Here is a 23,362-nt window from a genome sequence, read left to right as displayed (position 1 = left end):
CATTTGATTGTACGGAAGCCGACTTGACGCTAAATCCAGCGAGAGTAAAAAAGAAATTGGGAGAAAGCAATTGGATTCTCACTCTCGCCACTGCATCCGGCTACCACTCACAGCACCAGTGGAAAGTAGAAAACTAAATTTGCTTTCCGGATATCTTGTAAAATTCCCAAACAGATTTTACCAAGATCAGTTTCTAAGAATAGGTCTGAACCTCTTTCCCACCAACGAGATCATCACAATAAGACCAAAATCTGACCAAAATAAATGTTGATACTGTAAAGGAGTATCCTGACTTGCAACATTACTACTGACTTCTGCAATTGTATTCACTCTCCCCTCTTGCTTCTCCACTCTTTTGACTGCTAACTCTATGTTCTCTCCTCCTTTCCCTTCTCCCTTTTCCTATCTCCTCCACTTACTTTCTTCTATGCACTTACTCTGTCAGATTGTCCCTGGACCTAGTATGATAGCAACCTCGTCTGTCTCCTCTTCCCTCCCCTTACTGGTTTTTTCCTCACCAACCCCCTCCAGCACTATCTGAAATGTCGTCAGGCCTAATATGATAGTCGCGTGTTTTGTTCCTCCCCTACCTTTCTGCACCCCTCTCCCTCCTCTTGTTTTTTTTCCAGCTCTACCAGAAATGTCGTCGGGCCTAGTACGGTAGTCGCCTGTCTCTTTCCATTTCCTTCCCACTCTCCCCCTCCCTTATCTATGTTTTAGCTCTTGCACTATCTGAAATGTCGTCAGGCCGAGTACGATAGTTAATTTCACATCCTTACTGTTCATGGCCTGTAAGAATGTCATTGTTTTTTCCCTTGTTCCCTCCCTTTCCTTGAAGCGCTTTGAAACACATTGTGTATAGGCGCTATATAAATAAACTATCATATCATAAACTATCAAGGAGAAGACCAGGTTCAAAGTTTGAAGTACCTGTTGCTCCACTGTCCAGGCTTAATTAAGGAGCAAACAAAATTATTGGGTCAGCACCTTTTGAAATTTCCATCATTTGACACAGAGGCCTGGTGGGCTGCTGTAATGTGTGGGGACAAGACCACATTTGTAATAGCAGTGGTGTCATTTATGGTCAAAATGTTCCTGAGATCAGTCGAGTAGACTTTTGCTCAAAGAAAAGTGAGAGAAAGGAAGAAAAAAAAAGAGGGGGGAACAAAAAAGGAATGACTTATAACAGAAAGTTAATGGCCCACAATTGAAGATAAGGATATTCTTAAAAGGAAAACAAAATTCTCTTTGTAAAAATTGTACACCAATTAAATCAAATGAAAAAATAATAAATAAGCAATGTTTGGTTTGTTTTTGCCCTTCTAACTGTGGGAAGTTGCTTCTTAAGTTCGGTTTGTTTAGCTGAATAGAATCAATCTTTTGTGCTCCTACTAGAAGCATAATGCCCAAAGCTGATACAGCGAAGGGAGGCAACTCCCAGACAATAAGAATGATGGCTTATAGAGAACCTGGCCATGCCAGGTGCAAATTCATGGAGTTGGTGTATAGAGTCCAGTTGGCTCCCCAAACTTGGATGTCTTCGCTTAAAACGACTATATGCAATGCCTTTTTAGTCGCCATCTTAAAATAGGATTTATTTAATTGTATTGATAAACCGCTCTGGTGTGAAAACATTAACATAACGGTCTAAAGAAGGGACTGCACACCACAGAGTTTAAAGTGTGGGATTTATTGCACAACCTTTCACGTGGATATTGCTTTGTCAAAGTAAATCGGTTTTATATGTGCATTTCTAATTTAATAATAGTAACCTCATTAAAAAGTCAAACAACGGGTTAAAATAAAAGAGGGGCGTGTCGAAGATGGTGACATGAATGGACGTGTGCCCGTAACCCGCTCTGACGTCCAGCAAAAATCTGTCGGACGCGAGGATCCCAACAGATAAAATATCCACCCTTTGACAGGGCATTGGGAGTGGAATGTGCCAGGATAAAACAGCGTGCTGTCGAAGGAACCTTTGCAGTCAGCAGAGGCTCCGTGGAAATTACCCTCACAGACCTGCAGCCAGGACAGAGAGCTTGACTGGCGGGAGGGGTTGCTGTGCGAGTAGTCTGCCTTGCTGGGGCCGGTGGCCTTCTGCCTTTGCGCCTCCGGCCCAAGTCGCCGTGGAGAGGAGCAGGTGGCCATGTCGGACCGGTGCCTGCAGAGTTCGGGAGAGAGTCTTTGAGCCCAGCATCAGCCCAGCGGCCTCAGCACTACAGGTCTGGCATTGAAGAGTGCAGCAGGGTAAAAAAAACAGCAAGAGACACTAGAAGACAGGAGTTGTGGGCAGGCGTGAGCCAGGTTGGTGTTCCCCAAGCTGGAGGGGGAGGCCTGGCGCGAGAGTGTGGCGGCTGAGGCGAGGACGGGAAATTTCATTCACCCAGCACCCCAGATAAATGAGGCTCTGGGGAACCGAGGGGCGCAGGAGACAGTCCAAACCCTCAAACATCGAAAGGAGATGTTGAGGCATCCGGAGCTGAGCAGTAGTGAAATCTCAGGCCCCTACCGAAGCACCCAAAATACCACACCAAAGCAGCCCATCATACAGGGTGTTAAGAGGGGGAGGAAGGAGGAAGAATCAGAAGAATCCTCCGAAGCTCCTCCAATTACGGCAGATTTTCTGGTGCGAACACTGGACACGCTAAAGCAGGATCTGAAAAGCTCACTCCATTCAGAGATGGCGATCCAAGAAGAGAACTGCTGGCATCTAAATAAAATAAAAAGGACCTAGCCTCCCTGGGTGAATGGCGAGACCATAACAAAAGGGCACTGGCGGATCTTGAGTCAAGAGTGGCTGGGGCAGGGGAACCAATAAACGAGTTGGAGGAGGCTAATGAGTACCTGTGGTCCAAATGCGACTACCTCAAAAACAGGGCCGAGGATATCATCTCCATGTCTGTTTTCTGAGAGAAGGGGCTGAAGAGGGAAGCATTGAGGCTTGCATCCAACAGCTGTTTGCATAACATCAAGGTGAAGGAATTCATTCTGGGAGAAGCCGGGAAATCTAAACAGACTTTCGTAATTTGTTGTTCCGAATATTTCAAGATGTCTCTCAACCCACCTTAGCGAAGAGACGTGCAATGAGGCCGGTGGTGGAGGAGCTGATTAAACAGAATATCAAGTGCAAATTGACATACCCGTTGGGTCTACAGTTCCAGCTGGAGGGAAAACTTCACACACTTTTTACAGCGGAAGCCGGGGGCAAGCTACTGAAGATCCCGGCGGAGATTGGAAGTGGGGCAGGAGAGCTGACTGCCAGTGGTAGAGGTCAGAGAATGGAATTATGGTCAGCGTCCCAGGCAGGAAAGAGGAGATCGAACCTTTGAGGTAGGAAGAGGTAAACATCAGAACACTGAAACTGGGGCATGGGATGCCCATGTGGTTGTCATGAGAGAGAGAGGGCAACATCATGGCACCATGTATGCAGTTTATGAAAGTTCAGGGGGGATATTATTTGCTTATGTTCATGTTTGGGTACAGTGTTATGGCATAGTCATTATGTGAGGTGCGGGGCCTCTCGATAGTAAGCAACACTGGAAGATGGGAGTGGGTTACACTTCCAAGGCAAGGGGTTAGACCGGGCAGAAGACACACTAGAGGAAATAGGGGACTTGTGGATCAAAGACTAGCACGCACAGGGCAATCAACAAAGGGGTCTGGAACTGAATTTGCTTGGCACTTTGTCACCCCACTTAGCAAAGGGGCAGTACAGCACTTATTTATTTATAATAATTTATATAGCGCAGCCACTCATCCGGGGGCTTAAGGGCGCTGAAAACATGGCAAGAGAGTTTGCAGAGATCTTATCATTGAAAAAAACTTGGTGGGATTTAAAATGACATGGACATTAGCGACTAACGCCAGAGGCCTAAAAACCCCTAACAAACGATTCCAGATGTTTAGTGGCCATACAGGAGACTCGCCTACTCATAAAAGACCATTGCCGGCTGCATAAGAAAAGATATCCCACACAGTTCTCCTCTGCAACTACCAAGAGAGCAGGGGTAGTGATATTGATAGGGAGAGATGTGGCACTAACCAAGGTAGAAAATAAAAGGTACTCTGAGGGGAGATACATCATGCTGAAAGGGGATATGCAAGGGAGGAAGGCCACAATAACCTTCTTCTATGCCCCCAACTCCTCCCAAAACACATTTATGCTAAATCTGTTGCGAGTGCTGAGTACTTGGGCAGAGGGGGAACTGATATTGATGGGGGGGGGGGTTTATGAACTTGGTCATAAGTGAAAAAGACAGGTGTAAAGACTGGAGGGGGTATCTGTACTTCTGCCCTCTATATGGTAGGGTAAAGGCACAGAACACCCCAGCCAGGGCTCTCAGTTTGGTAGCAATGGATGAGCAGCCAAGCTTAAGCTTTCAGGAGGTGATGCAGGCTGGTTCTTAAGTACAGTGTTCCCCCAAAACCCCCACAAAGGAATGTCTGTATACTATGTTGGGTGATAACACAGCTTCTTTATATGAAATAAGGTTGATACCCAAATATATACATATAAATAACACTTTGTACTTGGAAATACTTATTGAAAAAATGGCAAATATATACACTCTATGTGGTACCACACAATACTAAATCCAGTAATAGATGCACTAACTGCACACTGTTTTAAATAGGCATGTGAATTCTTAAGTGAGGTGTATCAGCATAGAATAGGGAAGAAAGGCGGGTTGGGTATGAACATTGGCAGAATGCTTTTTTAAGACTAGATATAGAATTCTGTGTGAATACCCTCCTGCCCCCCTTCCAACCTGCGCTACCTGTAATGGAAAGGTTAAGGAGTAACTTATCTCGTCTTTTACAGCCCAGTCCAATAATGTTCAATAACCTTATTTCTTTTAAAAGGGTCTACCACCCCCCAAAGTACATGAGATGCCACAGGAGAACAGAATCCAAGACGATTCTGGGACCCCTGGACGTCTCCTGAGGCTAGAAGATGCTCTTCCTCGTCACATTGGTGCCTTGGCAGGAAAAGTGGTAGAGTTCTGAGTTTCACTCGGATTCCCTCAGAGGACCGACCCCCCCCTTGGGAGAAGGAGCCACTGGGATGCTGAGTCCATAAGGAAAATGGAACGAAAATCTTTCTGAAGTGCAGCAGTTTTACTCTTCGCGGTGCTCTCTTTTGGTCGACTGGTCGTCTATTTCTCTGACTGTAGAAGCCCTGTGAAGATGAAACTTGCTGTGGGCTCCTTAAAGGCTTGGCAGATGAGGGTAAGACCCTTGGGAACCTTGACTTCTGGCAGCGACTGGTGCATAGGTCACTTTTGGTGTCGGGTTTCGGAATATCCCGGTGTTTCCGACTCGATATTCGGTGCTGCAGCCGCAGCACAGACCTCTGGGTGGCTTTGGGCGACCTGGACTCGACCACTTAGTGGATCTCAGACCCTCACGAAGTCTGGACCCTTGGGACGTCTTTTTTAGCTTCTGGTGGCGCGAAACTCACCAGCGGACCTTCCTCTGCACTCAGCAACTATGGACCCTCTCCAGCGGGTAAAATGGGCAGTGAAGACGGCAAGGATGTCCTTTGAAATTTTCTTCTTAGCAGTTTGGAACTTTCGCAGCTAGGGGTATCCAGCAACGGCTTCCAGCAGTCACGAAACGCACCTGCAGACCTTGGGTGACACCAATGGACATCTCTGACTCGAGATTTCCAGGCACTCCTTGTCAAGACTCAGAAAGACGCCCTTCTCCGGACGGTAGGCACATTGGACTGGCTTCCGGGGTACTTCTGATGAAGAGTAGCAGGTTGCATGATGGTCCCTTGTAGCTCCGGTAGAGGTCTCCTTTACAGGTCCTCTCTAGATCAGTCCTTGGAAGAACACGACAGCTTTTGGATTACATGAAGAAATGCAACAGCAGACTTCTACTCCAGCTGGGTTCAAGGAACAGCTTCTTTTTGCTTCAGCTTTGACTTCACCTTCTGAAAAAGTGGTAGGCGAGAGGTCCCCAGATACACTTCTGTTCTCCATTCTCTCTGGCTGAGCCAGGCTCTGTCAGCCAATCTTGCAGAAGGGCATTCATTCATGCATTCATTCATGCAGGCAGGCAGCCAGTCAGGCTCACAGGCATTCATGCCATTCACTCTTCCCCAGACACCATAACAAAGAATGTCGATTGGGGTAAGTACTTAGCCTACACCGCCACTGACATATAGACTAACAGCTTTAGAAACAACTTTCCAATTGGCAGCAGACTCTAGGGGCCTTATATCCAAGCTGAACAAAATAACTAATGATCTCACCACACCCGAGCGCAGATCATGGTATAAAACACCGGCCCGGTTCCATGATGGCAATCCCAGAGCATCTAATGCCTGCTGGAGGGGTTGTAGGGAAGTGGGTACTTTATTGCACATTCTTTTGGATGCCCCAAAATACAGGGGTTTTGGTTGGAAATTTGCTGAAGGTAATTTTGGGGTTTGAGGTGCAAAATGATCCCAAAGTGTGTATACTAGGGCTGAGAAGCGGGACTGATAGAGGATGCCCAGACAGGGACAGTAAACTGCTGACACTACTGTTGATTGCAGCCAAATTATGTATACTGAAGATGTGGTGACAATTAGACGCTCCAACGATGGAACAATGGCTGGACAAAGCTTGGACTATTATGGCATTGGAAAAGCTAACGGCAGACATGAGAAATGCCACATCTACTTTTCTGGCAATCTGGTCCCTTTTTTCTGGACACATGGGGAAGGACTGTAATGCACTGATCTGTCCAGTCAGATTCTGAGTGCTCAGTCATATAGACTTAACAGTTTCAATTGGAAATTCACTGATCCTCTGAGCGGGAAGAGTATGGGGAGGTGGTTAGATAGGTTTTTTTTTAAAATTACATTTTATTAGCATTTGGGGTTTAAACAAGTTAATATTGTTTGCTAGGTCTATGACTTACTAAACTGGAAGTTTGGTTCGAGTATGAAATCCATTAAATATATCTTTTAAAAAAAAAATGTATATTGCAGGTGAAATATTCTTATGATTTATTTTTGGATATCTAAATCCTGCAGATTATTCCTAAAAGATCCCCAATGGCCTCATTCTTAGACATATTCAGCAGTCCACTTGGAACACCCCCGACTCATCTATCTGCAGCCTTTGATCATGTGGATCGTAAAAGGTTGTGGGGCAAACTTCGGAGTTGGGGGATTCCTAATACACTTTAGGAACTAATTGTGGGCCTTCATACCAATTCCTCTGTTAGGATAAGGTTGACGAAAGACGGGGGGTCATGTCCCAAAGTATTCCAACGAGTCAGGTCTTCGACAGGGGTGTACGTTAGCAGCATGTTTATTCAACCTATACGTCTCAGATGCTGGTAATTATCTAACTCCAGCTTCCCTAATAGCTCCTAAGGTGGGCTCACAACATCTGTCCAGGCTCGCTTACACTGATGATTTCCTCTTATTTGATAAATTACATGTGGGGCTGAGATGTCTATTAACATCTTTTTCCACTGTTGCTTCTGACAATGGTCTGAAGATCAATTAAATACAACAAAACAATTCTGGTTGTGTCAAGAAGTCCAAAAAAGCGACTTCAAACATAGGTGTGGGACGACACATGCATAATCCCTTCCTCTCATAATCCCAAAAAATGTGGAGATATCCCATGCATACTCCTCTATGGTACATTTAAGTAAAGAATATAAAAAACGAGGGGTCATTGCTCCAAACCTTGTTAAGTTTGCCGACAAACATCATAGGCGAACCTTTATGCAGGTGCGTTGGAATTTATTCAATACAAAACAAATTCTTGCACAACGCTGCCTAATTGACCCCAAGGATTTAGTCTGTAGATTTTGTCACCTAGATAGTTCTGTTTAGTCAACAAGACATTTATTCTCCTATTGCAAGTAATTGAATAAAAAACCAGAATGTTACTTGGCAAAAATGTACCCTAACAATAAATGGGCTAATGAGCATCAAATATGGCACCCGTGGTTGAGCGGGTGTAACACTTCGGAAACTCTTGCTGTAGCCTCCTTTTCAACTCTGAATTTGAAAGAAGGACATTTTATTAATAATAGGGCACTGGAGACTACAGCTTCATAATATGAAATAACACTTCCTGTGTTTTAAAAAAAAAGTTTTACAAAAGTTATTTTTATTAATTGAAGTAAAAGTGTGTGATCATTTCACATGTACATTTTTTTTTAAAGTTTAATTGATTGAGTGGTTTATTTGTACATTTTATATATATTAATGTATATCAACTTTTAACATTGTTAAATTTGGTTAATTTGGTTTCGTTTGTTTGATGTGGACATTTTGTAAAGGTTATTTAACCATGAACAATAAAAAATAAAAAAAATCCCCATGTTCCAGGAATTGTGGTAGGCAGGACAACTTTCAGTTGGGGTTGGGAGGAGTGACAATGTTTCTCGGTACACATGATTCATTCTGGCAGAATACCGTTGCTAAGTGAGCCTTTGTAGAAGTGTTGCTCTCCTTGCATGCTCTAGATGTCTGAAATCAAAGAAGGCGGTGAGGGCTCAATGAAGATGGGACTTGGAATTCCTTTAGTTCACCCTCAGAGTGCCCAACCACACCATTGAGTGGTGGTCTTGTGGTACTCTTGTAGATGGTGCTCAACAAGGACCAAATACTTTTTGTAGGTTAAGTTCTTTTCTTTGCTTTACAGGCTGCTAGCGGTGGTGATAGCTATCAGTGTGTAAACGTTGACGGTGCAAATGGAATTGGCGCTCTAAAGTTGAAAGAGATGGAGCATTATCTACAGAAGAGACTGTCTGTTCAACTTTTTAATGATGGAACAAATGGCAAGCTGAATCATCTTTGTGGAGCTGATTATGTGAAAGTTCAGCAGAAACCACCTCATGGTATGCAGTTTTATCATTCACTTTGTCATGTTCTTTTGCTTATAATAGGTAAACCATGTCAAGAGGCACCATTTGATGTCTGAGTTATAGTAGTAATCTGATCCTATGGAACATGTGTCTACTGAATTAGTTGGCCAATGTTGTGTGCCAAGCCACCAAATTTTTGTTTCACATTTTATCTTTTATATTTAATTGTGTTAGTTCAACAAGTGAACTTTTTACAATACATACAATAAACAAAAGCTATAATAAAATATAAGTCTGTCTTATACAAGTTTAAGAAATGTCACAGAAATTCATAAAAAATACAACAAATTCATTCATATACTTCTAATATCCCAAAATACAAATAATAAAAGCGGAATGAGAACACGTATCCATTTTGTTATTTTAAAAAATGTGCACGGAGGCCACCAGCGGGTGCGCTCATGGACGTAGCCTGAGCGTTTCACTCCTGGCGCAAAGGGCAGCAAAGTGGCATGAGCTGCCACTTGGGACCCCCCTGGGCAGCTGGTTTCTAGACCCCCCTTTCCATAAGCACCTTGGGCTCACTCGCTCCAAAAATAGAGTGTATCAGGGCCTAGAATCCGAAGATACAGCGTGCGGCAGACGGAGCAGGAAATCACTTTCCCCGGCACTGTGCTCCACGGCTGCTCTCACTGGGGACCCGGCAATCTGAAGGCCTACAGTGAGCTCAGGCGTCGGCACGCCGCAGGGAGCTGGAAGGTGATATCAGCTGTTGGCAGTGGCAGCAGAGGTACCGCACTGCAGCACCCCCCCCACCCATCAGGCACTGGGGGACCAGAAAGAACTGTAACTGGGGGCTCTGATGACCCGGTCTCAGGTGGTGTGGTGCAGGAGCAGTGCACAGTAAGTGGCAGTGAAGAGGAGCCACTAACAGAGTCTCTGTGTACCACAGTAAGGTGCAACGTCCCTCCCCACCCCCAATCTGGGACTCAGAGGACAGAGGCGAGCAGGGGAAGTTGAAGTTGGTCGAGGTGAGACCCCCCCCCCGCTCTGGAGACCTGGGGAGGAGTGTGCCCTTAAGTGACTGGCTGGAAGTGTGGGCCCCCTGGATGGGACCGTGGAGTTTGCCCGCCTCGCCTGAAGATGGAGGGCTTGGACCCTTACATAGACTGTAAGTCAAAGTTGGGGCACCTCGGATAACCAAGTGGCCACCTATGGTGGGCTTGGGAGCGCTATGTCCAGGAGTGGGCCCCGCCAATAGACGGACACGGGGGAGGTCCCCCAGGCCCGGAGTGGAAAGAGGAGGTGAGGGCCCCAGGGTTAACGCCGGGGCATGTGCCCGACTTGCTGGACACAACAGTAAGACTAACATCTTGGACTGATCTGGTGGAAGACCTGCAGATACTAAAGGAGGCCATTGTTGAGAGTGCAGTTGTTACTGGGCGGGGGGCCCTGCCTTGAATAGAGGGATCCAGGTTCCCAATGGATTGGAAGGGAAACTGGGATAATTTGAATGCCCACAGGGCCGGGGCTCTGAGAACACTACCCCGGGAGGGAAGATGCAAGGGGGGCACCCTGTTTCCACAAAGAGGGACATTGCCTCATTACTAGAGGCGATCTGAGGAATTAGGGTGGGTATTGGAGGCAAAGTGGACAAAATCAACATCTGGATTTATGCAATGGACGAGAGGTTGCAAGTAGTGGAAAATAATCCGTCCTCCTTGAGACACTAGAAACTCTGATAAATATGAGGATGGCAGAACTGGAGAGGAGAGAGGGGAAATCCCATTTTAAAATGGACGATTTTGAGAATTGAGAAAAGAGGACCAACTTGCGATTCATTGGGGCATCGGAGAGAGAAGGAGGGTGAAATGGAGAGAGACCTCTGCAGGTTCGTCCATGAAACAGCAAAAGTGTTGTTTGGAGACAACACTATCGACCAGCACAAAATTGATAGGGTACACAGAGCAGGTGGAGAGGACAGTGGCCCGAGATCCATGTTGACTAATTTTCATAACTATCCCGATAAATACTGCAAAGGGCAGGGGGATGGGGGTGGATAGACACATGACACTGGTCAATGCTAAAGTTGCGATCTTTCAGGACCGGTCTTCACGTACGCTGGGTAAAAGATGTTTATGTGCACCCCTCACGAAATGGTTGAATAAGAACGGGATACAATAGCGATGGGGCTTCCCCTGCTCCAACTCCTTTTAAGTCAATGGATACAACTATAAACTGGTCACGGAAGACGATATACACCGGGTTACCAAGGAGTTGATGGGGGGGGAAGCTGAGTCCACATCAGAAGCAGGGTTAAAGGGCCAGAGAACAGGAAGTGGTGCATACAAGAGCCAAAGAGTAACAAGGTGCCAGGCTCGAGGAAATTCAGGAAACCTAACACTCTGCCAGCAGGGGATACTTGACCTATTACTTGTACATCTTTCTGGGGTTGGGGAGTGGGGGACTGGTTGTCTCAGAGGTTGTTCTTTTGCTATGTTCATGGGTCCACAGGGAAGATTACCTCAGGCTATTTGGAGGAGGGCAGCAAGGGGTTGGAGGTCTGTTAAGGGGCATGTGATGGATTCTAAATTGGAGCCTGCAGATGGGCTAGGTTATTGAATTTGGTTCTGGAGTAAGGTGTTTATACTGGATGGGTCTGGTGGGGACTGTTGGGGGGGGGGGGGGGGGGGGGTGGAGCAGCAATGTTAAAACCTTGAGGTATGAAGGTTGAAATGGGAGGCTTATGGTTTTGGTGGGGTTCGTCTATTGATGGTAACTGGCGGAAACCGGGTGCCGCAAGGAGTGAAGGGAGGGGAGGGGGGGAGATTTAGAGGGGTACAACTATTATGCGTTGTCATGATCCACACTGAAATTACCTGGGGCTTGAGGAGGTCTGTCCAAAGGGATGTGTTAAAGGTGGGGAGATGGTGGACCTGAATGGGGGGGGGGGGTGATCACTTGCGGATCTGCACATTAAGTGTTAAGGGGCTTAATTCACTGATCAAGAGGTCCTTAGTGGCCAAAGAATTCCGGAGATCTGGGATTGATGTTCTTTGTCCAGAGGATGCGGTTCTCCAGGGGAGAGGAAAGGAGAATTGAATGAGGGGACGGGACACCTAGTAGTGGGGGATCTTAACATGTTGTCAGTTGTGCATTGGGATAGGAGATAAATGGGAATGGTAACGGCAGGGGTCCCATATGTGGGGGGATGGACTACATGGTAATCTGGACTCATACAGTTCGTGGGAAGCTTGTTGGAGAATAGGCTGCGTGGGGAGATAGGGACTTTGGAGGAAAGAATACGAGCAACGGAAGAAGGGGTGGGGGAGTCGATAGAGGAAGTGCAGGGCAAGTGGGAGGAACTCTGCCTATTAGAGGAAGGAAGGGTAGTTCAGAAGCTCCAGTTTCTAAAGCAGAAGTTAGGCCTGCTGGCAGCGCGCCTGCATGGTCAAAAGGCAAAGAGATAGATGGATATCGGGTTTGAAGGGGCCGGAGGGCACCCTAGTGACTTCACCCGTGGAAATAGTCGAGGGTCTTGCCAATTTTTATGAAGGGCTATAAAAGGGGTGTAGGGGACCAGCCCTCTGGCGATCGAATGGCACCTTATTTGGAGGACATGTCCATTCTAGCACTGACTCAGGAGGTGGCAAGGTCAATGGATGACCCCATCACGGGGGGTGAGATTATGCAGGCCATTACGCAAATTGCACTTTGGTAAGGCACATGGGAAAGCTGGGTACACTGCAGGTTTTTACAAGACATTTGCGGACACCTTTCTCCCACATCTAGTCAAATTGTTCAATAATATATTGGAAACCAGATGGGCCCTGAGATCCTTTGTACAGGCGCTTCTCAGTGATGCCTAAAGAGGGTAGGGATCCTTGGGTCTGTAGCTCATATTGCCGATTTCGCTCCTCAGCGTGGACGTGAAGCTGTTTACATGGATTTTGGCGACCTGGCTAGATGCCCGTATGCCACGGTTGGTGCACGCAGACCAAGTGGGCTTCATTAGGGGTCAACAAGGGACAGACACAATGTGTAAAACCTTGCATCTGTTCGAAGGGACAGAGGTAGGGGAGATAACGTGCTGGGACCCATGGCACTGTATTCAGACCCAACGGCCTGTGTTGCTGCGAATGGGAATTTTTCAAGGTGGTTACCCCTCTCGCCTCTACTCTATGCTCTAACCTTGGAGCCCCTGGCCCAGAGGCTGCGGAATGACCCCTGTGTGGAAGGTATTATCGTGGGAGGAGTGGAATACAAGCTGGGTCTATATGCTGATGATTTTATTGCAACTTAGAAACCCATCGTTTTCAGTCCCAGCGGCAACGGAAATAGTGGTCGCAATATGGGGTGTGCCTGTGGCAGGTCGAAAAAAACCAGGGTGGCATATGAGGTGTATTGGTACTCCCGAAGGACAGGGGTGGTGGAGGGGGTGAGCTTCCAAGACATATACCTTTATTACAAAGCGGCACAGCTTAGGGTTCTTATTCCACATCTGAGGGAATGGCGGGACTCCCAATGGGTTGATTTGGATAATTTCTATCTTAGTCTTAAGATGGATGGGGAGTAGATGTGGGTGCCTTAACAGTTTTTTGCAATTCTTCTTTCTTCCTCTTTCTATCTATTGTATAATACAAGGTTTTATGCCATCTAATGTTTGATGAATCTATAAATAAAGAATAACAAAAATTTTAAAAACAATGGCTCGAGGTCCCACAGTTTTGGGGTATTGCAGCCCAGCAAGGTCGCAGCATGTCCTGGGATGGCTCAAAATGCAGGTCTACTTAAGACTAGTGGGTCTCGCCAGCCTCTGGGTAGGAGTCTCCTTTAGGACCCCCAGGTCGATTGGAAGGAAGGGTTACAGCAGGCTCCGGTCGCTGGAAATCGCTACAGCCGTCTTTTCCGCTACAGCCGTCTTTTCCGCTACAGCCGTCCTTTCTTGATCTTCCTCTTCGGTGTCAGGTTCAGTGGTCAACTTGTCAGCAGCTTCCAAGTTCGGAGTATTTATCGGGAACAACAGCACAACTTCTGAAATCTCCCCCTGGATTTTACAGAATGGAGTGGTTGTTTGGTAAGATTTTCAGATCAATGATAAATGTCCCTGACCTGTGTCAACCCCAGAACTTTTTTGCTTTGACTAGGTAACTTTTACCTTGTACCTAGGTGAAAGTGAGTCTTTTATTTCCCCTCTAGTCTAGTATTTTACTCTTTTTATGGGTGACCTTTCTATTTCTCTCTATAGTGTATGGTTGAAGTTATAGTTTCCTACAACTTTTGGGCTTTGGTTGGGTTGCCCCTATGGGCTCCTCTGTTAATTTCTCTTTCATGTACTTGAGTGAAATACAGTTCCCAAGTAGTAAAGAGGGATTTTAATCATCCTTTACATTTTATATAGTGAGCCAGCACACCCCACCATACATGGAGTGCTGGGGGATGCAATGTAGCCCCTTTCTTACTTACCTGCTAACAATTGTGAGTTTTACATAAATGACTGGTGGCAGTGGTTTTAACTTTATGACCTTTAGTTTTTATTACTTGCAGGTTGTTAATTCAGCCTCGGTAATGCATAGAAGGGCCACCATTTTTCTAAAATGGTGGGCTTCTTCTTTTTTCGTCATTACGTGTGTGCTGCTGTTTCTGATGTCTTCCCCTGCCATTCTAGGTGGGAAGGACCTTAGTGGCTGTTTTGTCTTCGGTGGGAATCCTGTGGATTCCCCGCACAGGAAGCGAGGGAGGAGTCCAAAACTGCAACTTTGTTTTCCACCTTACCTGAAAGGGAACAACTCCCAGTGGTCGGCTGGCTGTCCTGATTGGACAGCCAGACTGCCCCTTTCTATAAAACGCAGGGAGAGAATGCAGAGGTTGTGCTCTAGTTCCTGATAAAAACTCAGAACCTGGAAGCTGCTGACAAGTCAACCACTGGAACCAAAACCCAAAAGGATGATGAAGGAAAAGCGGCGGAGACGAATTTCAGCGAACAAACAGCCTGCTATGTAACCCTAGGCTGCTGTAGCCCTTCCTTCCAATCGTCTTGCGGATCCCGAAACGGACAACCCCGACCCAGAGCCTGGTGAGACCCAGTAGCTTCAATAAGACCTGCATTTTGAGCCATCCCATGTCTTGCTGCGATCTTGCTGGGCTGCAATACCCCAATACCCTGGGACCTCAAGCCATTGTGTGGTGCGCGGTCTTGCGAATTCTGAATCTTGCTGAAACTTTGTGGTGATCCTGCTGGACCTCCCAGAGACGTGACTCGAGTCTGAAAAGTCCCCTCATCTGAGTGCTGGATGTTACAAAAAAAATAGAATCCAACCAGCTATATTCTGTCTTCTATGCTCCTGAAAAAAGCACCAAATCCAGCTGCGAGGAACATCTTGCCTGAAGCTTTCTTCCGTGATCCCTGCTGCAAAAGTCCTTCCAAAGTCCTGTCTTCCGTCTTTTAGACAAAGGAATCCATTGACCGGGTTTTTGGCAAGTCTTCCTACTGCAATAATTCTTCTGTTCTGAGTACTGTGTTGTCTGGGGGTATTTACTTAACCTTCAGTCTGTTGTGAATCCTGTGTATCCTAGGGGTGCTACTGTGATTGGGAGGATTCTCGTCCAGTTCACCCAGGCCCACTGTTGGAATCCTCCTAGGGTGTCTTCTCTGAAGCCCCTGGACCCTAACTAACTTTCAAAGTGAACTACTTACTCGTTTGCCCAGTATTCCTCAGGAACTCTGAGTTTGCCTTCAACTGAGCCCCATCTCACCCTGCCTACTGCTGGCCACTAGACCGCTAGGGTCCCTCTTCTGCCTCTGAGAGAACTCATATACTAGTATTGGGAAGTTCCAGATCATTTAACGGGTCTGCCTTGTAAAGTAGACCAAGTGTTGAAAAGTGTACTTGCTCGTAAAAGAATTAGTTGATCAATTTAAACTCTGAGTGAATAGTTACAAAAAGTTATTACTTACCTTATGTATGTTCTGCCGTTCTGAAAAGTATATGTAGGATTTACTTACCTTGAATAAGCTGTGTGTCTTCTTAAATAAGTATTCTCAAAGTATTACTTTCCTTCGAAACTGCCTCGCCATTCTGACAGAAAGTAGATGGGTTAAATTTCACACCTGTGAATTGGGTCCCCCCCTTCGCCAAAAGTAATGCTGCTGGTTTCACTTTATTATTCCTGTTAGGATAATTGTATGAGTGTCCCCAATTGGGTCTTGCTTCCCTTTACTTACTGTTAGCCTGTCCGGAATAAGTCTGCCTAGGTCATGCTTACCTTTTTAGGTTGCTGGTAGCTCCTTGCAAAGGTAATGGAAGTTTTTCTTACCTTGCATAGCTGTGTGCCATCCAAAATAAGTTATTGATTATCTTAGTCTGTGAACTGAAAAGCAACTGTAATTGAATATTACAGCCCAAGGTCCAACTGCCCTAGAATAACTGTGTTATCCTGAATCAGAGTTATAGGTTTTTACATGTTCCACTATTCAGAAAAGTATATTGTCTAGTTAATTTACCAAGTGATTTCTTGCTGAGCATCACAGTATAACTGACAGGGTCTACTACCCTTGTATTACTGAAGGTGGTCTAAAAGTAACTATAGGTTTGACTTCGCTAGAACTACTCTTAGGTATTTTAAATTATGTCTTATGCTTTGGTGTGTATTGCATAGTGGCATGTTTATGACTCTATGACCAGTACTTCCACCAAGACTAAATTTGGCCTACTTGTATTTAAAATAAACCGTTTATTTTTTATAATGCTTCTGGTTGTCATTGTTTCTATTGAATCCTTGATGTATTACATATTCTATGTACTTTACTACAGCTGTGTCTCGCTCCCTCCTAAAATAAGCCTGGCTGCTCTGTCTACACTACCATATACTCGGGTGGTACAGCTTTATACGAAGAGTGGGGTCTTGGACTGTCTCAGTTGAATGGTTTTACTAAGCCCTTAGATGGACTTCAGAAAAACTGCCCTAACAGGAGGATCACCTGGGTGGAGGGTCCTTGGGGATTGGGAGTGAGGTACCTTTAGGCGAGACATGGTATCCCCCTTATCCTCGTGATAACCAGCTTAACCCTCCCCCACCCTTTATGGGTCAATATTAGGCAATTCCTCTCTATTCCCCGCTTGGGGTATCTAACGGTACTGAGATGAGGAAGAAACAACTGAGAGTTATGAACATTACACACTTTCCCCACTTTAGTACTGAGTCAAGTAAGAAGCAACTAAGAGTAATAGACAACACTTACTCTCAGGACGTTGGTACTGGGACGAAGAAGATGAATGAAGGTCAGACATGGCCCTGTAATCTGAGCCAGGCAACCTTAATGGATGGGATACACCTGCAGCCCATTAAAGGACCACATGTGTGTAAGAGGTGGGCTGCAGAGGCACAAGAGAGCAGCAGGGGAAGAGGAAGACATAACCGAAGGAGCCATGTGGGAACGAGAGAAGCTGAGATGCTGTGATGCCTACCAAGATCCCAGGAGTCCTGTGGTGGGACTATGCAGGAAGGAGATCCATTGGGCAGGAAGGCGGGCAGCAGTCGCTGCCGAGGAGCGGAGGCGGAGCTGCGCACATGAGCCAGCGAGTGCTGAACAAAGTACCCAGCGAACAGGCTTTCCCGCTTGGAGGGAGACCGCACAGAGAAGCTGCTGGGTCCAGGTAAGTGGCAGACACTAGAATCACCTGAACGCTCCAAAGGACCGTGAATAGAATAGTGGTCCCCAAAAACTGGCAAAGTTGCCCTTATTGAATGCTGAATTTAATAAAATAAGAACCCATTAAATATCCAAGAGAAAGGAAAGGTAACAACTATTCATTTTGAACTTTGAGTTACATGAAACAACAAAACTGCTAATATTAAACAATGAACTGAAGGCAAATTGGAAACTACTTTTGAATAAAAGACTTCAGTGCAAAATTGGAGTCAAGGTTGAGAAATCACTTGTTTGGCTGAATATTGAAGTACAAGGAGAACTGGAAGTTCCTGGTTGCGTGGCCTGTAATGGGTGTATTGTGTGATCCAACAACTGCGCCAAGACCAGAGAACCCCTATATGCCAACAAGGAAGTTTGCTGTTGTGTAAAAAGGAAAACTATCATTGGTGCATATTCGATTTGGTGAAGAGAATCCTAAACGGTAAAGAACTACTAAAACAGTCTAAAGAACAATGCTTCAAGATTCTTTTCGTGTCATCCTTTGATATTGAACTTGGGGAATGGAACCCTGAGATGTGTTCCCTTGAAACTATATGGAACTTGGGGAATGGTATCCTGACCATACAAAAGTATGGAACTTTATTACTTAAAGTCCACAAGAAGGTACACTTAACATTGCAAAGAACTTAGACGTTTGGGGAAAAGAAGCTGAAGAGTAAGCCCGAGCTGGAAATAGCTCTGAACTTTACGTTTAGAACACTGTTTTAGTTTATGGTTGACATCCCTGTACATTATATTGTTTTAGTTATGAGAGCAAGCATAGGTTTTGGACACAGACTTTTCAGTTGAACTTTCTGACACATACCTTCCTTAGTATCTTTAGGTAGGAAATCCCACCCTAGCATAGGGCTAGTTAGGCGCTGGTTAGGCCTTACGCCATCCTGACATTTCCTTTCATAAAAACCCTTTGTTATACATAGAATCTGTTGTCTGTGTCTCCTTCCATGATGCCAATCTCACAGCGCCCTGATGTCCCAGGTCTTGTTTTGGTGCGATATAGATAAATAAATAAAACATTTGGCAGGTTCTAGTCTTTTCTTAAATAATTTTGTTTTTCTTGAGTTTTCTGACTGCTGGCCAGGTGTTTCTGACTGAAACTGTTTATATAAACGCCCAGGTGATTGCTTGTGCAAGCCTTTTATGCCATTGTCACACAGGATTTGTGCTGTTAATTTCTGGATGTAAGCCAATTCCTTGAAAGCTTCATTCAATCGATGCGCTTGAATGCTTATGCATCTAGAGTTTTAATAACACTTCATTAAAGCATCACCTTTCTACAGTATAGGCTTAATTCATTAATATAGTACTCTCTTGTTTTAATGCGTTCAGTTCCTCAAGCTATTTGGATTGTCAGTGTTTAATTGACAATTTAAATGCATGTGCTGTTGGTTCTAACAATCCCTTGACCTTAGTCGGTCTGTATCTGTTGCATTGGTGTGAGGATAGTTTTTCTGAAGCTTAGTAAAACCATTCAGCTGAGGCAGTACAAGACTACAGTCTTAGTATAAGGCTGTACCACCTAAATTCATGTAGCGTAGACAGACAAGCCAGGCTTAGAGTGCTGTAGAATCAGTACAAATGAAATTGTAATACAACTGGTCCAAAGAACTAACTCTTAAACACTATGTATGTAAAAATAAATGATTTATTTAAATACATGTAGGCCTAGATAAATCTAGGGGTAAATAAGTACTATTACACATTATATGCAATCACAATTATAAAAACACAACACTATACTTGAAAGTACAGAGACCAAAGTGTAAACCTTATTTGGAACACCTAACAGTAGTTCTAGGGAAGTCAAAACCTTTTCATACACATACAGTATAGGTCACACCTAATCTTGGGGAGTAAAAACCAATGGTTACTTTCACAATTACATGCAGTAATGCAAGGACAGTAGACCCTACCAGTTTTACAGTGACTCTCAGTACAAATCACATAATCAGTCAACTGATATACTTTTTGTGAATAGTGGAACACTTATTCCAGGTACAGTAAAAACCTAGAACTACTTATGTGATAACACAGTTATAATAGGTGAGTAAAACCTAAGGATGTAATATTCAATTACAGGTGCTTTTGAGATCAGTGAAACACAGATTGAGATAAGCAGTGACTCTTGGAACTTATTTTTGGGATGTCACACAGCTAACTCAAGGTAAGTAAAACCCATATACTTTTTTAACCTCACAATGAAATCAAGGTTAGATCTTTCCCAGCTATACAAGTACCTTATGTATGATTTATGAGGGACAGTTGGAACCAAAGAGACTCTCTGAGTCTGTCTACAACAGCACAGGGAAAGCAAACCCAATGTTACACTTTACTGAATGACTCAGTTACTCTAGGTAGTCAACAACCTAATAAGACTTATTCTGGAGAGGCTAGCAGCAAGTCAGGGAAAGCAAGACCCAGTTGGAGGACACTCATACAATTATCCTAACAGGAATAATCTGGTGAAACCAACACATTACTTTTGGGAAGAGGCACAACCTAACGACAGGTGAGTAATAGGCCCTCACATCTACTTTCTATTAGAATGGCAAAATGGTTTCTACAGAAACGGTTTCTACAGAAAGAAAGATGTTAAACATACTTTTGAGAATAGTGCATCACACATCGAAGGTAAGAACTTTTGTAACTTTTCACTCTTAGAATTAGTTACCAACCAACTCTTTTTCAAGTAAGTAACTTTTAAACACTTATTTTCTTTTTTGAGAAGAGGCCTCCCCATCCCAGAAAGCAACCCACAGCTACACAGAAATCCTAAGAGACTTAAGGTAAGTACATAGCCAAGTCAGCACAGTACCTCAGCATTGAAAAAGATTTTGCAGCAGGAGGACTTCAGGATTTGCAGCCAAAAACCTGGTCAGTGGATTCCTTGTCGTGGTGACTGAAAACAGGACCTTGGAAGGGACTTAGCAGCAGGGATCAATAAAGAAAGCTGCGGTTCTGCGGATTTGCCGCCTTTTCAAGTAGCACAGAAAAGACAAAAAATCACGGTTGAATTCTTGTCGTTACAAAGGTCCAGCACTCTGGTGAGGGGACTTTTCAGACTCTTATTTGTGTCTCTGGAGATCCACCAGGATGCCCACAAAGTTTTGGCGAGATTTGGAATTCGGAAGACCGTGCACTGCACAGTGGCTTGAGGTCCCACGGTATTGGGGTATTGCAGCCCCTCAAGGTCACAGCAACGCGTGGGATGGCTCAAAATGCAGGCTTCCTGAGTCTAGTGGGTTGCTCTGGATAAGGGTCTCTCGGAGTCCCCAGGTCGATTGGAAGGAAGGGCTGCAGCAGGCTCCGGTTACACAGCAGGCTCTCTGGTCGCTGGAAATCGTTTCGGCCACTTTTCCTTCATCATCCTCTTCAGTTTTGGTTCCAGTGGTCGACTTGACTTCTTCTTCCAGGTTCACAGTATTTAACAGGAACTACAGCACCACTTATGCATTCTCTCCCTGCATTTTACAACAAGGGGTGATCTGGTTGTCCAATCAGGACAGCCAGCCCCTGTTATCACCGGCTCTTAGTCATAAGGTTCACTCCAAGGGACACTCAGGATACACAGGCCAGGTACGCATAGTGGTTACTTTATTAGGGTTCTTCTGTTACAAGGATCAGATGTCATCATAGTTATTAGGAGATAAAGAGGAAAGGGACAGGAGCCCACTGGCTCCCACCATCCAGGCTCACATAATCTAACTGCCTGGGTTAGAACCCATTCAACTCTAAACATTCTGACTTCACACTCCACACTCACAGCCTACATTCTGATGATGACATCGATCCTGTCTCAGCACACATGTAAGTATAAGAGCCAACCCTGACACCTTCTTTCCTACAACAAACAAACACACCTCAAACACACCTGGAGGAAGCAACCCTAACAGCCCCCCACTGGGATTTGTCCCCATTCAGGCAAGGAGGAAGACAAAGGGCTGTGGAGTTTTGGACTCCTCCCTCGCTTCCTGCCTTCACAGACAGACTGGAGCCTGGGCAGCCAATCCAGGGGACACCCGCTGAAGATAAAAATCACACAACAGAATGTTCCGCTCTGGATGTCGGGGGGAAGGGACAAAAAACACTAAAATGGGAAAAAAAGAAGACGGGCCATTTTGGTAAAATGAGAACCCTTGGGTGCCTTTACTGCAGCTGTGAACACAGCCCACGGTAAAGGTGCACCAAATTAATACAAGGTATCACTGCCACCAGCCATTGAAGGTAAGTTTGTCCCTGTAACAGAATTGTTACAGTTTTAGTGTGAAAGGGGATACATTGTATCTCCCCAGCACTCCTCATAAGGTCGGGTTTGTTGGTTCCAAAGATGCTTTCTACCCTTGGGAACTATAATTCTCTCAAGGTTAGCAAAAGAAAGTTAAAAAGGGAGGCCCTAGGGCAAATCGGGAACAACAGGCACTTATTGCCAAAAAGATGTTAAAGAGGATAACTTTAAAAAGACACTACAGAGAGTCTAAAAAAGGACACCCATAAAAAGAGTAAAAGATTCTGTGTGTGTGGAAAAAGGTTCCCACTCGGAGGTATTAAGGAAAAATATCTCACTAGTAAAGCAAAATGTTTGAGGGTTGACCCAGGTCAGGAAGATTTACCATTTCTAAGAAAATCTTACTTAGCAATTAGCAAGATAATGGCATACCCTTAGTATGTGTCCTTGGGCTTTTAAGGGTTTCCAAAAAATTTGTTCTGAAAGTGAAAGCACATGCTGGACAGCATCTAATAACAGTAGCTGAATCAAATACCCACACATTTGAAGGCCTTTTAAAACTAGGTGCATATATACAACAGAGATGACCCCAAACACCTGACTTTCCAACCTGTGCGAAACGAGAGGGTGTCTTACCCGCTACTCCCCGGGGATCTCTTAGATGGCCACGGCACGGCCATCACCTTTTGGATCCAGACCCTGGGGGTTGACCAGTGAGGGAGGATCACCAGGGTGAAGAGTCTTCAGGCTGTGGGGGTGAGATAGTTGATGGCGAGATGCAGTACTCACCCTTATTTTGTTTATTGAAACCCATCCTATGTTCAGTATGCTCAGAGGTCCCAAACCCGCTCTCCTTCCCCTTTTTACACAAACACTGGGCCCGAGGAAGAGGATGACTTAGAATAACACTGACTTGCATACATCGTACTGGCCATATCCCGCTATTCGGGTCAGGCAAAGTCAGGCACTTAATCCTAAGTGCATCCAACTGATACCAATTAGCTCTCCTCACACGAATAAAATGCAGAAACCAAAAATACACTCTAAGCAAGGTGGAACACGAGAACGAGCAGAGCTTCCAGTTTGAAGGCACACCTACTGGAGCAGAGCAACAGACCAAGGGTTGAGAACAGCAGGCCAAAATCCCCAAGGCTTCCCTATTGGAGGTTGTTGTCTCAGTCAGCTCGCAGGACACATGGTGAAGGCCAGATCCCACAAGTGAAGATTGCATTGTGTTCCAAGGTCGCCAGCGGCCCTCCCGGGCGGATGGCAGAGTTCAGGAGGCGAGGTCAAGCCTGGGGTACTAACCTTGACTCTAAAAGCAGAAAATGGCAAACAAAGAGGCGCACACAGCCGGTGAGTTGGCAAGCGAGAGACATGTGTGTTAAAGTGAATGAAGTAGCAACATCATATCACAAGTGAGGGCAACACGCGTGTGGATGAGACGCTAAGAAAGGCAGACCTGTGAATGAACATTGATGTAAAGAACAGCTGGGAAATCAGTGATACGAAGTAAGAGTGGTCCGGTGAAAGGAAGTAACCCACTCGAAAGTCTCAGTGAAAGAGACTTTGTTTAAGGCGAGAAAGCGAATTAACAGTGA

The 23,362-nt window shown here is 45.2% G+C and overlaps 1 protein-coding gene across 1 annotated transcript in view; it reads left to right on the top strand.

Moving 5' to 3' along the window:
• PGM3 (phosphoglucomutase 3) overlaps nt 1–23,362 on the top strand; it is a 518,766-nt gene that overhangs the window by 128,832 nt on the left and 366,572 nt on the right. The window contains exon 6 of the mRNA XM_069606327.1: nt 8,661–8,856. Within this exon, the coding sequence (XP_069462428.1) occupies nt 8,661–8,856 (196 nt within the window). The remainder of the gene's footprint in view (nt 1–8,660; nt 8,857–23,362) is intronic.

The sequence above is a fragment of the Ambystoma mexicanum genome, chromosome 4p (assembly GCF_040938575.1).
Source record: "Ambystoma mexicanum isolate Mex_15411 chromosome 4p, UKY_AmexF1_1, whole genome shotgun sequence".
Classification (NCBI taxonomy): Eukaryota; Metazoa; Chordata; class Amphibia; order Caudata; family Ambystomatidae; genus Ambystoma; species Ambystoma mexicanum.
The sequence above is the reverse complement of the archived record's forward strand: the minus strand, read 5'-3'. Positions and strand labels throughout refer to the sequence as shown.